Source organism: Pararge aegeria, chromosome 4 (assembly GCF_905163445.1).
Source record: "Pararge aegeria chromosome 4, ilParAegt1.1, whole genome shotgun sequence".
Taxonomy (NCBI): Eukaryota; Metazoa; Arthropoda; class Insecta; order Lepidoptera; family Nymphalidae; genus Pararge; species Pararge aegeria.
The window spans coordinates 5237721-5254213 of NC_053183.1; the positions used below are offsets into that span (position 1 = coordinate 5237721).

The following is a 16493-nucleotide window of genomic DNA, read 5'->3' on the forward strand; positions in this document are numbered from 1 at the left end:
TTAAAAGCGAATAACTTACCTGATTTTTATCAATTTCACCATTCTGTAATTCAGCTTCACCCTGCTCTTGAAATGTAATAATAATCAAAGCTACGAATATATTAACAAAGAAGAACGGAAACACCACAAAGTAAACTATATAAAATATGGACATTTCTATTCGAAAATTTTGTATAGGTCCCCTGTCTTCGTATGTGGCAGCCATTGAATTTTGTAGCACTCTGGAAAAATAAAATAAATGTTGAATGCATATTGAAAAATCATTAACAAGCAGTATCGGGCTCATTTTGTTATACCAAATAATTTAATCTATACAAATAAATAAGAATGTTTAATATTTTAATGCGTGCGTACGCCTCCGTTACTGTGGATTAAACCCACATCCTTATGACGTTAGAAATCAGGGACCACAACTTTGCAGACGAAGGAACTGTGCAGAGCTTGCATCTGTGTGTGTCTTGTCCTATTTGGAATGCATTGTCTGTTGATCGATCTAACCCTAATGTGGCGTGGAGATCAGGAGTGTAAGAGCCTGGCGGATATACTAATGATTTGTCGTCGCTTTACTTACTGTGGCCAACCCTCCCCCGTCTGAACTGCGAAGAGCGTCAACATGGCGGACGCAACGTTATCGTAATGAAACGATTGTGTCCTCCACAGGCGCTTTTCCACTCGTGGCAACAAACTGCTTGGCTCGTAGACAAAATACGATCCCCTGAAAAACAAATATACCAATGACATGTATTTCGTATTCTTATTAGGGTTTTTTTCTGTAAAAACTCTTAGTATTGGTTAGTATTAGTGTATTATACTATTAATTGGCCGACCAAGTTTATGATCTACCTTGTGATTAGTGGCTAATCATTGTCTATAAACAGATTAACACTGTACAAAATGCCTCCCTGTGTCTATTAACCTGAGGCGTAGGTGTCTGTAATTATACCGGCAACCACGCCCTTCAGACCGGAACACAATTATTTTGCTTGGCAGCATCAAGCGAGTCGCAGTGAGCAGCTGGATACAAGCGGCCCAGAATCGTAGAGTTTGGAACGCCCTACAAAATACCTATGTCCAGCAGTGGACGTCAATCTGTTGATTTGATAATGATGATCATGAATTTAGTTTAGAGATTTTACTTCAGAATCGCCCCTATTGTCACTACCATAAGATAATGTCATTAAACCCACACTGGAGCTGCGTGATTTTATGTTCTAATATTTTCTCACCTTTAAGAGATGATACCTGTGCTCAGCAGCGGCCATTAATAAGGCTGACGATGATGACACGTGATAATAAGATATTAACAGAAGTTCCGAAAATGTGCAGCCTTATTCCAGTTAAGAAACGGTGATTGTTGGTGTTAACAAATTTATTGATTAAAAAATAAATTACAGGTAAAACAAAGTAATACTTACTGGCAGTCTTCTAAAGTATTCTTACTGATATCGTTGCAGTGAAAAAATTTACCATTAAAAAGTTGAACCGCAATTACAGCAAATATGAATTGAAACAATATATACACTATGAGAATGTTTATGACATTTTTCAGAGAGTTCACAACACAGTCAAACACTGCTTTTAACTTTGGAACTCGTTTAATAGTTTTTAAAGGTCTGAGCACTCTTAACACTCTTAACGATTTTATTGTTGACAAATTTTGTCCCGCCCCTTTCTTTACACCTCTGAAACAAAAAACATTTAAGTTAACATTTGATAACGACTAAGACACCGAGAGGTATCTTTGCATCGTTCGAGTCCATATATAACTGTATCGAAACCCCCGTATTTATATCAAAATACCCACAATCCACACGGCGCAATGTCATGAACATTGGCTGTGTCATCAAATATAATTCAATTATTTCTTCAAATGTATTTATTAATGAAATAATTATTGTTCCTGTATTTGTAAAATCCTGATCAGTTTAGTAGAATATCTGACAAATATGAAATTGTAGTTATCAAACGTTAATTATTTACCCACTTTATAAAATTACTGTGACACATTTAAAATGAGAAAGACCGAATTTTCTCTCCGTTTTCAATGAAAGAACATGCATTCTTGTAAGTTAGCAGTCATTTTATCCAGCAATATTAAAATATAGCTTTGAAGTCATAAAGTAGAAAACAAAAATCATTTCACGCACCCGATTTCAAAACCGAAGCTGACAAGGGCGCATATAACGACCGCAGCATCCATAATGTTCCATAGGTCGCGTAAATACGCGCCCGGATGGAATAAAATGCCGAGGTCCACAATCTTCAACAGCATCTCAACAGTGAACACCCCCGTAAACGCGTAGTCAAAGCAATTTAGTACTTTATTTCTGTTAACAAAATCATATCGCTTAAAAAATGTAACAATCAGGTTATTTTAAAACAATTGAATTCACCATGTTCTTGTTGTGATACTAAAAAAATGAAGGATGATGACCTCCTGTTTGTAATAAGTGAGAAATTGTTATTTATTTAAAAAAAACTCGCGTTAATCGGTTTCAACTGCGAAAGATTGTCAAAAATATAAACCATACTTATTAACTTTAAAAAATATACAAATAATTTTACCTTGTACTATCTTCGTCTACGGGATCTTCGGCTGCTAAAGCCACTGAACTCATACAAATAACTACCATAATAAAAAAATCAAAATATCTTAAATTTACAATCCAGTGTGCGCCTCTTCTTATGCTGTAACAAATAAATTTCTTATTATTTACAGTCATATTATTATACTGGCTACGTGCTATTGTCTTGTTTCTTTTTTTTCATTTACTTACGGATTAGTAGGTGACAAAACAAACATGGACGAATATGGCAGCATTGGTTTTGGTCCGTCTGGTATCTCTTCTTCCTCTTTTTTCTCATCTTTTTTGTTTTTACTCTAAAAAATAAAATATATTGAAATAAAGCTTTGTCCAACCAATACATTAACAAGGGTAACTTAAACACTTTTTTTTCATATTTAATGTTGTTGTCAATCTTTATTATCGTTGTAATTTTTTATTTTGCAGAAAGTTTCCCATATAGCCTCTTAACTCAAAAATGAGAAAAACTATAACATTTTCACAGTCTAAGTTGCATATCAACATGCGTTTCTATAACATTTTGATAAGCAATAATAATTAAACAAATAAAAATTACGAATATCAGACAAATGTCTATTTCATAATAAAGCCAAATTATAAAATTATATCAAAATGTAGCCTCATCGACAGTATGTGTCGATAAATTAATACAATGACGAAAAAAATATTGTATTAATGCAATTCTGGCATAGCTACATTAAATAAATTTGAAGTTTTGTAAAATACAATTTGACACTTGGCTGACAAAAGCAACATTGATTTATTGAGGATTCAACTTCTAATATTGTTGACAAGATAAAAATGGTCATATATATTGCGTTTTTATTACGGTCGTATAATATCAACAGCAATAGGTCTACTGTTTCACATTAAAGAAAGGCAGTTTTAATATCAAACTTAATTAAATTTGAGCAAAGCAGTTATTCGTTATTTTTATTGCTATAGTTAATTCAGTTTTCAATCATATAAGGCAGGTAAGCTTCCTATAAGATCTGAACTACAGTCAAAGTAGTCTCTTTATGTCAACAATATTTTAAGCCATCGCAACCACCAACGTTTAAGCACAGCACAGCGCCACTTTGCTGCTTTACCTTCCTACTTGCTGGTGACTGACTTATGTTACATGGGGTCCCTTCCACCGCGTGTAAAGCACCCAACTCATTCTCTAATTCCTAATCAGCCGAAATACAAATTTAATGTAAGTAGGTAATCAATTTGTATTTCGGTCTATTTAATCAATATCTGTTATTATACAAGTTTCATAATTATATTGATCGTCTTTCATGCTATGGCTACGTTTTACATTTGTTTATAAGAATTATTTGTCGCATTACTTTCAAAAATGCTAGGACGTAAAAGGAGTTGCCGTTGAAACTACAGCGTGATATTTTCCGTTCGCTATGCCATATGAGATTTAATTCTGTATGAGTTACTTGAATTATACAATAATGTCGTCAATTTATAATTTATAGATAAAACCTAACTGTGAATGTATTATCTACCTTATTAAAAGCCATGAATGTTAATATAATATATAGGAATACATATTATATCAATGTAAGCATTAAAAAATTTATTTTTGTTACCTGCTTCTCTTTGTCTTCTTCTTCTTGCTCTTCTTCAGCTTGAGTTAACTCCTGGAAGTAAAAAATGCCAACATTTACACGAAAAGCGGCATCTTTACAATTGAGCTCTAACGTTGACACACATAATAAATAATAATTCACAATAAATATTCAGACAATTAAGACTTTTCCTTAGTTAATCATGATTATTTTAATAATATTAGCAGTGATGATCAATATGTACTGTTCAATAATTGAATAGAAAATTATTACTAATTAAGTAAAGATAAGTCTATTTCAGAAACCATGAAACTACCTACCTGTGCATTTGCCAAGTTGTCGACGGCGATAGCAAGAAACACATTTAGCAGCGTATAGTTGCCAAATAATACAAGAATGACAAAATACAGCGAGTAAATCATCCCCTTTTGTATACCACCCTGAGACTGGATCCCACAATACATCACTTCATTCCAATCTTCGCCTGTTAAAATCTGAAAAGTTAAATAAGTCGGTAAACTATTCATTTATATTTGTAAGATTATTCAAACTTTGTAAGTTAATACAATAATATACTTATATCTGTTACATTCAAAAATCTCTTTTTAGAAGTTACGAAATACAAATATCCTAAAAGAAATGTATTCAGATGTAGTGTAAGATCTGTAAAAGTTTAAGATAATCAATTTAAATCATACCTGGAAGACAGTAAGCAACGCGATCGGAAAGGTATTGAAATTAGTGGGCGGTGTACCATCTTCAAAGTTGAATTGACCACCAAACAACTGCATACCCAGCAGAGCAAAGATCAATATGAACAAGAAGAGAAGGAACAGTAGCGAGATAATAGATCTCATTGAGTTTAGAAGAGATATCACAAGATTTCGTAGCGACACCCAGTATTTTGTAACCTGTAAATAAATAAAAAGATCAATATTTTTCATTGTCGTTGTTGTTATTACACTCCATTAAATTGTATGATAATAGATAAGTAGAGAAAGATAAAACTTTTAGACTTTTAAGTACTATTAGTTTTAATGTTACCTTAAATATTCTCAACAATCTTAAAGCCCTAAGGACTGAGAGACCAAAAGAGCCGCCTTTTACTTCGGACCATACAACTTCGAAGATGGAACCAGATATGACTACACAATCGAAGCGGTTGAATGAAGATTCAAAGTAAATCCGCGGCCCGAGGGCATACATTTTCACCCACATTTCCATCATGAATAAGCCCAAGAACACAAATTCGGCATAGTCTGAAACATAGAAACGCAAGTTACAAAATAATTAAGAGACACTGTGATTTGATATTCTGAATTAATTTAAATTGTAAACTGTTTTAATGCTTACTTATATTATAAATTTGAAAGTGTGTTTGTTATTCTGTCTTTCCTTCACGCCCTAAGCAAACTAAGCAATTTATCGATGTGGCATAGAGTTATTTAAAAGGCCGGAGAGTAACAAAGGATTTTAGTTCAGGAATACAAATTTCTTATATAGTTTAACGGGTACGTACCACGATAATATTTTTGGATTTGTCGATATTAATTTTTTTTTATTTATTTGTGAACAATAATTTCCTGTCATGACCACGACAACAGGGCAACTGGGTTGAAATATCGACAAACACGATACTACATACCACGATAATATTTTTCGATATTGTTGAAATATATTTAATGTTGATTAACCACGAAAATCTTAATTTAAAATCAGGAAAACAAAGGTTTCCTACTGGACTTGTAATAAGCGCGGACGAAGAATGGCTTAAGCTTATGTTTTCATAAATTTTAACGCAATAGTACAAATAATAAGAACAGTTCATATAATTATATATAGATTTAGTTTAAAGTTTAAAAAGATGTATTGCAAATATTTTGTATTTCACTTACATAAAAATGAAGTAAGCCACTTAGGTTGTCTATAGTGCTCAACGGCGACGCATATTGTGTTGAAAAGCACCAGCACGATGACAAACCAATAAAACCATTGCGTTTTGACCGTATGTCTTATCCAAAATCGAAACCTCTTTTCTGCTCTCCAGAAGTCCGCACATTTACCGGCCGAACGAGCTTTGCTTTTCAAAAAACCTGAAGTGTTTAACTATTTTTAATAATTTATTCTGGCATTAATTGTTTCATTCTAGTGAAATAATATCTAAACAGTAACTGTAGTGTATACATTTATAAATAACTGGATATTTTGTGCTTCATATTACGTAGTAGCAGCAAAATATACATTTATTCAGAACTATCTCACGTGTTATTTTGTGTAAGTAAAGTATGTTTAGTAACATTTGATAATTCTGATTTAATGTAGGTTAAAAATGCCATTAAATTAAATACTTTCATAGATTATAAATTATTGCAGCAAATTTTCTAGTGCTAATAAATTCATATCACATATTTTGAATAACTAAATAACAGCTCAGATCGAGCAGTAATTGGATGTGTAACGGTATCGAAATTCTATCACGAGTCGTTATACGATATTTGCCGCAAATAAATCTCAAGACCGTCTTTTGGGACCAGTTTCATTTTTAGGTTAGAATATTAGCGATTACGTTTTATGGTAACCTTTCCTCATTAAAATAATGAATATCAAGCTGTAGGATTCGAATGAAAGTGAGGTACGAATTATATTATAGATAAAAAATGTAATCTCTTAAACAGAAAAGCCTAAAAACATAACATAAAATTGGGATCGCATGGTTGTTATTTATAAGGGATCAGGGTACGCTATTCCTAAGACTATTTCTAAACTAGATTGACTACTAAGAAGATGAAAAGGAATATTCTACCAGCGTCACGCTTGATCCCATACCTTGCTTTTTCTTTGGAACTGTAAACAACCAACACACAAATAGAGTACGAATACGTATGGAAATGAATGAGTTCAAGAATCAAGTTTTAAAGACAACTACATGCAACATTCATTGTAAATAGTTTAAATAGAGCTCTATTAGAACATATTATATGTTATGTACACAAATTTATAGTAAGTAATTTGGAACATAGCGTACTAACATAGACACCGTAAAATATTAAATGTCAACGAATTAAAAACGAATACAAAACCACAAAATGATAGGTACCAAATTTAATAAAACAAATAACAAATTGATAAAGAAATAATACTAGACAAGAAAAGAAAAAAAAGGGTTATAATTGAAAAAATAACTAACGATAAAGTGGAACTACGTGATAAAAAAACAATTCACGTAATAGTATTTTACTGACCGTCGTCCCCACAGTCTTCGTCCTGTTCTTCCTCTTCAGTATCTGTACTTTTACTTTTCCCAAGATTTTTTAACTTTTTCTTTGCGGCTGCTCTTCTCCGAGCTAGAATAACACGACTGTTTATATATTTTACGCATGAGGACCTACATAGATATCGTTAATTGTACGTTCACAAATATATACTGTAAGTATGTATACTGTTAGCATTTTATATGACAACTAAGTTTTACCTTCTATAATATGCATTCTCTCTTCTTCTGTCGTCCTTTCTTCTGCTAATATAACCTCCTCTGAAAAAATAATTTATGTTTCTTATACTGTTTCTTCGAAGCTTATAGTATTGATAGGGATCACAGATCATGTTAGCTTACCTGCTTTACAAATCCACTCAACATAACCGTTGAGTTCTCTCTCTAGTAATTGCTGTCTTCTTAATTTAAGAAATTCTTGTCTATTTTCTACTTTCTCTCTTTCTTTAGCGAATTCACTGGAAATATAGCAGTGTGATACAGACTAGCAATGAATTCATGGCATCTAGCTTATAATAAATTGAATTAATCGAATATGTGACATTATAATTCTTTGTATGACTTTTAAAGTATTAATTCTTTGGTACCTAATTTGATGATAATAATAAAAAATAGATGAATAAAAATAGCCTAAACTTAATGGAGATACTACAAATATAGCACTCAGTGTACCTAATTTAAAATAAGTTCAGTGAAAAAAAACAACAAACGTAAAACAATACAAAACTATCTATAAGTACAACTACAGAACCTTATCCCAAGCTTTACACAAGAATGGCATCAGACCTGCTTCCGTAATCCAGCTAATATAACCCGTGAAGTCTTGGTTAAACATTTGCCGCGCCCTTTCCTTTTGGAACTGAGCCCGACGCTCAACACGACCTCTCTCATTAGAAAACTCTCTGCATTCATGCATTTTTTAACAACAGAGAAAAAAATAAACAAACATAAAAAGAACAGATGATGGTTAATATTTATTATTTATTATTAAAAAAACTCACCCGCTTAGGACACCGAGAACTAAGTTGAGCATAAAGAACGAACCCAATACTATGAGAGGCACAAAGTAGATCCAGTTAAATGTACTACCTAACGCGTCATTCGTCTGGAACAATACAAATTGAGATAGAAAATATTGTATTTTTAGTAGCTAATGAAACGATACAGAAAAAAGTATCTATTGACAAAGTCTTCAGTTCCATAAATATATGTTAATTCAATTTCAATTTATTAGTTTTAAAAATTTGATATTAACAGTTGTTATTACATATTTTTGTAACAATGAAAGGAGTCTAATAGATAATTAAAAGAAGTCAAAAAATTACAAAAAGGTATACCCAATAGAGGATGGCGGTCCAGCCCTCCATTGTAATGCACTGGAAGACGGTGAGCATAGCAAAGCCAATATTGTCGAACGAGGTAATGCCCTTGTTTGGCCCCTCCCACTTTTCCAGGCAAGTACTCTTATCATATGTACAAACATACGCCCCGTGAGGTGCCAGCGTTTCGTTATCGGCATTACACGGTGTTGGACTTTCCCCATCATTCACTATTTCATCTGTAAAATACAAAGGATATAGAAATCCGATTTTTTATAGCCCATAAAGATATCAATCTACAATCAAACCATAACATTATTCTTAAGCAATTGACAACATTTGGGTCTACAAATTCTCTCCAAGTCATTTAAAACTGTTAATTTACAGAGTTTGGTACTTACTAATATCTTCTAAGTTATAACAAGTCTTATGTAGCGCCCCAGAATAAAACTCGAGGCCAATGATGGCAAATATGACGATTGCGAAAAGCACCAAAAGACCGATCTGCAGCAACGGAGCCATCGCCTTGATGATCGACTTCAATACAACTTGCAAACCTGCATGCAGAGTTGTACTATATTATATGCTTTAACTAACCTAAATGTATTTCATTTTGTGAATGAAACGCGTATTTAAGACGCGTGTAATTTATTATTACAAGGATGATAAATACTTTAGGAATTTTGATAAAAAAATTAACATTAGTGTCAGTGAGGTAATTAATTTTAAACCAATTTTCTATAAAAGTACATTTACAAAAAATGATAAATTTTGAAATAATCATAATATTATACCTACAAAGTTGATGTTTAAGTCAAAAATACGACTACTAATTATAATAGAAAAAAGTAATGACTGAAAAATAAACGATACAGTATAATATTAAGAAGCCTGCAAATGGAAAGATTACGGTGATCGTGCACAAAAACATGTGATTATACTGTTGCATAATTTGAACGCGAACAAAGTCAACAATTTACTTAATAAATTAAACATATGATTTTAATAGATCGCACAAATTAAACTTAGAAAAGTACCACATACAACTATTGTGTTTATGTATATTTATATTACAAATTATGCAACAGTTTGTAATAGTGAAACTACGAATGCTAAACTAAGAAAGTTCTAGAACTCACTAGGAACGCCCGATACTAATTTAAGGGGCCTCAGCACCCTAATGGCACGCAAGGTCCTGAAGTCGACGTCTGCGGGCGCGATTGGCAGCTGCGTGATGATACTGCCAAACACATATCACTCGATACTATAGCTTGAACTAGCAACTAACTTAATAATAAAATTACTACGAAGGAATATGCTCGTGAAAGGCCACATCTACAAAAAGTACTATTTTTTTATTTATTTTCAAAACCATATTCCTATCTTTAGCAATAAGAGTCACTAGCTTATCAACTACAATCTAAGTTTTCTCTCTAGTTACGTTGGTAATTAAACTAATCACATGTTAAACTTTACAAAATTTAAACTATGACATAATTATTTATTCACACCTAAATAATCGTGTTTAGCTAAATTCTTACGTAAGAATTTTATTTGAAAAATAACACAATACACATGTAACAAATGTTATCTATTAAATATGCAACACGTAATCGAAATCCAAAGTACATTTAGCATCGACAATAAATCACAAAAAATCGAAACCACTCAGCTATAACGATTCTCATAATGGCAAGAAATCGATGCTACGTTCTCTCACTAAAGAATGTAAAAATTCTATTTCCAAAACTAGCTCTGTGTTATCTACGTCAAAAAAGTTCCATCGACCACATCTAGCCAGAATGTTCTATACAATATAATAAGGTTTATTGAACTTTTCGCCAATTACTGTGAATTACTTGGTATCCGCGAGACGAGCTTGAGCGGTCGAAGCACTCTGAATGAGCGCAGCATCCGCAGGTCAACGTCCACGTTGTATTCGGCGAAAATCGTCATCGACCTAGTTTTTGTCATCGAATAATTCAGTAAGAACCCTTTCTTACCTATCTTACTTTCAAAATGCCTAATTAATATTCAGATCAATTTAATAATCTTTTGAATGTTTGGTATTAAAGGAATTCTTTATTCCATTTTTGTATCATTCATGCATTCCAATGGCTTTATTAATCCAATTTGTCGATAAATGCTAATTCTATAGTTATTTTGCCAAAAGTTTGTAATTAAATATAATTGATTCAAATTAGATAATATTTTACTCACCCGGTTACTACAACGAAAAAATCCATGATGTTCCAAATGTTTCTAAGATAAGAACCCCTGTGTAAAACAAAACCTAAAGCTAAAATTTTTAACGAGGCTTCTACACAAAATATTCCTAAAAAGTACGCCTCGGTCTCTTCCTGTAACAAATAAAAAAAACACATTAGATAGAACGTATTCTTTAGGTCATTCATAACAGAACATAACAACTACAAGTGCCTTTCCACTAGAGCTTTGTGATGTAGTTAAGCAGAGAGCTAAACTATAGACCGTTTCCACAAACGTTAAAGCTCCCTAGATAATCCATAGCTCACATACTTAGCTTCTATCTCCCTTTTTAATAAATTCATCTACTGCATTTTCACGGTGCTATTGCTAAGCTATGAAAATAAAGGGTATAATGTCCACAAGGTGGATATCTTACACACCCATAACTACATAGCTTAGCACATATCTGGTTGAAAAGCAACCATATTCGCAAATAAAACAAACCATCATAAACATGACTGTGAATTTTAAACGTGCAATGAAAGATAACGTGTCACATAAACTTTTAATTGTTTTTATCAGTTGACTTGCGGTCCCTCGCAACATCGGCCGCGTATAAATCAACCTTAAAAGGTAGACATATGCTATCCCTAACTGTTTTTTAGAACGTTTAAAGGGGAAAAATTTTTCACGCATAATTTTAAAGAAACTTTAAACGTTTACGCAGCGCTCGCAGCTTTAGCTCTCAAAAGGAAAAACAAACCCCGATTTTAAAACATTCTCAGCTCTTATTGGTCTTAGCATGGTATTATATAGCCTACAGCCTTTCTTGATAAATGGTCTATCTAACACTAAAATCATTTTTCAAATCGGACTTGTAGTTCCTCAGATCAAGGCGTACAAGTAAACAAACAAACAAACTCTTCAGCTATATATATATGTATAAGATAATGCGTACCTACTCTATAAGATTGGATGTCAATCCAAACAATATAAGGAAGCGATAAATCGAAACTAGGTTTCCGGATCGAACTTCGAATTATGTACAATTTAAGCAATTAAATATGACTTGCTTCAACGGTGAAGGAAAACATCGTAAGGAAACCTGCATGCCTAAGAGTTCTCCATTATTTTGTCGTGGTGGTCTACGGCCTAAACCCTTCTCACTCTGGATATTGATAACGATGAGAATTCTTAGTGTTTCACAAAACAGATGTTGGTATCTCCGAAACAAAAACATGATATGTATCTGGAGTAGCAGAACCAAAAAAGAGACCAGAGACTAGGTAGAAGATAAAGGTTATAATGTGAGCGCGCTAATCTTAACAGTGCTTACCAGTTTCTGTGCAAGGATGGTCTTATCGCCGTTAGGCAGATGCTCTTCCAGCGCCAGCACCACGCAGTTGGCGATGATGGTAAGCAGCACCGCGTACTCGAAGGGCGGCCACTCGATGATAAACTTTGTATACCTGGAAGATACAAGAAATGTTTTATTATTTTTTATAGTTTACTAACCAAGACGGTTGTGGCTCGTTTATATAAATAGCGGGCAACGATATTAAGCGATTACCGCTGCCCGTAAGCATCTACAGCACCAATGCGTTGCCAGCTTTTAATTCATTTGTTTATCTACTCCTTTAAATACCACCAATCCTAGTTTTTAGGAGAAAAAGGTAAACTGTTCCACAATTTGCAAGTGCGCGACAGAAACGATGTAGTATAACGGATAATACGAGAGTACCGTGTAAATAACATACATTAGCGAAAATACACAATAAATTGATATTATTTACCAATAGTCATTATCATATAATTTCATAACATAATATGCTCTCCAAGCGAGTTTTAATCTAAAACGGATTCTTCAGGGGCTGATGGAGTTAAAAAGGACAATAGCATAGTCGGTACTGGAGTAAAGTGTTGAAAGGAGACAGAGTGCGTTTCGTAAATAAAAAAGATACAAACTACACATATCGATATCAACAAGAAGATAATATGGCCTTGCGACTTAGTAGTTTACACTAGTTCGACCGACAATTATATCAGCGCCATCTCTTAAAATAGTCATGAACTATTTGGACTACGAATAAACTATCTTTTAATTTTGTTTTCTATAATAACAACAGGTCAGTTATAACTTAATGTCCTTAATCATTTTATATGATTGATTGATGTAACCGTACTATCAAGTCGGCAATACAACGAAATCTTAATGATCCCTATAAGGTGCTCTTAAATGTTAAAAGACCATGCCATTTTGTTTGCTCAATGACCCAGTTTATACGCAGCTATATAATATGACTACACTATAAAGATTTGTCTGGTAGTCACGGATTATAGCATAGTTATACTCATTGTATACCATTCGTAAGGTTTCAGATTCTAGGGTGCTACTTTTTGCTTGCGTTACTGTAGTACAAATTGTAAAATTATTGTCTCTTAACTGATTTATTTATTTACCCAACAACTAATCTCGGTTGTTGTATGCTGTTTATGTTAAAGTTTCTGAATTGTTAACTCTATAAAAATATATACTTATTATTATCCAAATAAAAAAAACTCTTATTCCCTTTATGTACTCATATATAGCAGACCTAGTTAATTTACACAAGAACAGTAATAGCTTTGTTTATTGGTTTTGCTAAGATGATTTATTCCCCGTTAATGACAAGCGTGTCGTTATCGTTCGCATTATAGGTTGCGACGCTCACATGTTGAGATTATTTATCAATTAACACATAATTTCCTAGCCGTTCTGATGAATCCGTCCGTATACGCAGAGTATAATGCCGTATACGCAGAGTATGTATGAGTATGCGTATTCTGGGCTGTTTATTGCAGCACTCTTATAATAAGATAGGGATGCGCCTATCCAATGTGTTCATATTTGCATCCTCGACTAACCTTTTTGACGACCCCCCTGAATTTAAGTAGGAGGGTCCCGGGTTTAATTCCCGGCAGGGGCAATTTGGGAATTAATAATTTCTGAATTTTCTCTGGTCTGGTCTCGTTGGAGGCTTTGGTCGTGGCTGGTAGATAGTAGATAACCTTACAAAGACGCGCCGCTAAGCGATTTAGTGTTCCGGTGCGATGTCGCGTAAAACCTATTAGGGATAGGACTACCATACTCCCTAACAGGTTAGCCCGCTACCACCTTAACTGCATCATCACTTAGCATTAGGTGAAATTACAGTCAAACTCACCTAATGGTAAACATGCTAACTTGTTGTGGAAAAAAACCTTTATTCTTTAAATTACCTATCGTAACTTTAACACAAGACAGTAAGTGGATGGGTGCTCAATTGGAAGTTTGATAGAGAATTTGGCATCCGGCAGTCTCAACTCATTTCACTAACAAACAATTTAAATTTTTTTCAATTTTCAATTAAAAAATTCAATTTAAAATTTCTAAAATTTTTTACTCAGCTCTAGCAATAATATTAATAAATAAGAACAAGGTTCAAAAAAAATTTGGCACAAATCATGCACGCGGAGTGTAATAAAATTCGGTGAAACATTTAATTGTGATAAAAAATATATTTTTAATAGTGATCTCTTGTTGTTTTATTTGCATATACTTAAAGAGAAGACATAACACCAATACTTAACAAGACAACTATAGGCAAGGACAAATTACGGTGTATAAGCTTGCGTCCTGCGTGCGACCAATCACATGTGGCACCAGTTTAAGGAACTGCTGTTTATTGCAGCACTCTTATAATAAGATAGGGATGCGCCTATCCAATGTGTTCATATTTGCATCCTCGACTAATCACAAGAATTCTAAAAGAAAAAGAATTCTAAAAGAAGAGTTCTAAAAGAAAAAGTCAACCAATAGTACAACCCCCGTATTGGGAAAAAAAACTATTATAACCGCTTCACATTTGATGGAGATATGGTGTGAAATTGACAAAAATTTTCATCCCATGTCCCAAGAGTCCTGTGCTGAATTTGCTGACAAGAAGTACCTCATGTACTAGCTCGTGGAATGAAATAAAAACATGCCAGGTTTCATTGGAATTTATTTTGTAGTTTTTGCGTGATGTGCAGCTATGGTATAGACAGAGAAAAATGAAAAAAAACAGTATCAATTATAGAGTTACTTAAAAAAAATTATCGAAGTATCTTCAATGTACAGAATTCGACCCATTAGTTATATTAGATTCAGAAAAAAAACTATGATGGCACATTTCCTATTAATAGAAAAATAATTTCGAAAACTACTTCTTCATTTTGATGGGATAAAAATTTCATATTACATTTTTAAAGTCAAAGTCAAGTCAAAAATATCTTTATTCAAGTAGGCCCACAGGAGGCACTTTTGATGCGTACATAAGAACCACACGGTAGTGAGATGATGGCGATAACCACATTCGTAAACTTAAAACTAAATCTACGAGGGTTCCAAACGCGTCCTGGTCTAAGAAGAAGCCCACAACAAACTTAGCCGGGTGTTTTTTTTTGTTATCACCATCTCACAATGTCATTTTAAATTATTAGAAGAGCAACCTGGTTAGAGCAATAATTTACACCCAAGCTTTTTTATCGTTTACGTAGTCCTTTATACTATAATAGGACTTTTCTATAAGCTTACGTTTAATACAAACTTTGAACTTTTTAAGAGACATCTCCAATTGGTAGTTTATTGTAGAATTGTATGCAATTTCCTTTAAACGAATTATGAATTTTATGTAACCTAGTATATTGCACTGTAAGTTTATTCTTACTTCTAATGTTTAAATTATTGCAGTCACATTTTTTCTTAAATTTAGAAATGTTTTTATGAACGTACATTAAATTTTTAAATATGTACTGACTATACACTGTCATTATTTTAAAATCTTTAAATTTATCTCTTGACTTTGACCGTGTCTTGTCAGTGCTCTTTTTAGATAGGATAGAACACTGTTTTTCTGAGGAATGTATTGCATTAATTTAATGCGCTGATTCAATGGGAGAACAGAAATTTCACGCAAGAACTAGTAAATACTAAATACAAATTGATGCTTAACATACCTACTGAATTGAACTTCCTATGAATATTTATGTAAACAACGCTTGGCTTCGCATAATATGCCCACAGATAGCGAACAGTACCTAGCTCTGTTTTCAAAATGCATGGGAAGAACAAGGTGCTTGTTAAATATGTATTAGGCATTAGTTGGAGCTTCGTTCTAAATGAGGGGTTTTCATAAACCAAGTGGGTACCTAATGACCGTTAGCCGTGATGGCTCAACATTTAGTGCTAAGCATTAAGAAACCACGCTAGAAGACTTAAGCCCGTTTTCACTAAACCTAGGCCTTGCTTAAATATATATAGGCATATGACTATTGACTATTGACTAGAAGTTATAGAAAAATAAACGTGTGTGTAATTATGTACACGCGTTAGAAGTTATACTTATATTCGTTGGCGTAGCACTCGTTGGAGTTCTTTCTAAGTTTGTAGAGAAAACGACACTAAGAATAGAAAAAGGGTATTCAATACATTGAAAGTTTCATTTTAACGCATTACCTACAAGTAGTTTTCTCATTATTGGACTAC

The 16493-nt window shown here is 33.2% G+C and overlaps 1 protein-coding gene across 2 annotated transcripts in view; it reads right to left on the reverse strand.

The window, feature by feature from the left end:
• The window catches only part of LOC120623516 (voltage-dependent calcium channel type A subunit alpha-1), a 45775-nt gene that overhangs the window by 16013 nt on the left and 13269 nt on the right, over positions 1 to 16493 (reverse strand). For both annotated transcript variants that reach the window (XR_005658710.1, XM_039889567.1), the window contains exons 3-22: positions 12285 to 12417; positions 10961 to 11100; positions 9880 to 9980; positions 9142 to 9297; positions 8759 to 8979; positions 8423 to 8526; positions 7764 to 7879; positions 7623 to 7682; positions 7393 to 7494; positions 6046 to 6243; positions 5195 to 5409; positions 4849 to 5061; positions 4471 to 4644; positions 4172 to 4222; positions 2778 to 2881; positions 2566 to 2688; positions 2148 to 2327; positions 1416 to 1682; positions 572 to 715; positions 20 to 221 (exon numbers count right to left, since the gene is read on the reverse strand). Coding sequence is in view for 1 of the 2 variants with exons in the window: in XM_039889567.1 (XP_039745501.1) it covers positions 20 to 221; positions 572 to 715; positions 1416 to 1682; positions 2148 to 2327; positions 2566 to 2688; positions 2778 to 2881; positions 4172 to 4222; positions 4471 to 4644; positions 4849 to 5061; positions 5195 to 5409; positions 6046 to 6243; positions 7393 to 7494; positions 7623 to 7682; positions 7764 to 7879; positions 8423 to 8526; positions 8759 to 8979; positions 9142 to 9297; positions 9880 to 9980; positions 10961 to 11100; positions 12285 to 12417 (3004 nt within the window). In the remaining variant the exon portion in view is untranslated. The remainder of the gene's footprint in view (positions 1 to 19; positions 222 to 571; positions 716 to 1415; positions 1683 to 2147; positions 2328 to 2565; positions 2689 to 2777; positions 2882 to 4171; positions 4223 to 4470; positions 4645 to 4848; positions 5062 to 5194; positions 5410 to 6045; positions 6244 to 7392; positions 7495 to 7622; positions 7683 to 7763; positions 7880 to 8422; positions 8527 to 8758; positions 8980 to 9141; positions 9298 to 9879; positions 9981 to 10960; positions 11101 to 12284; positions 12418 to 16493) is intronic.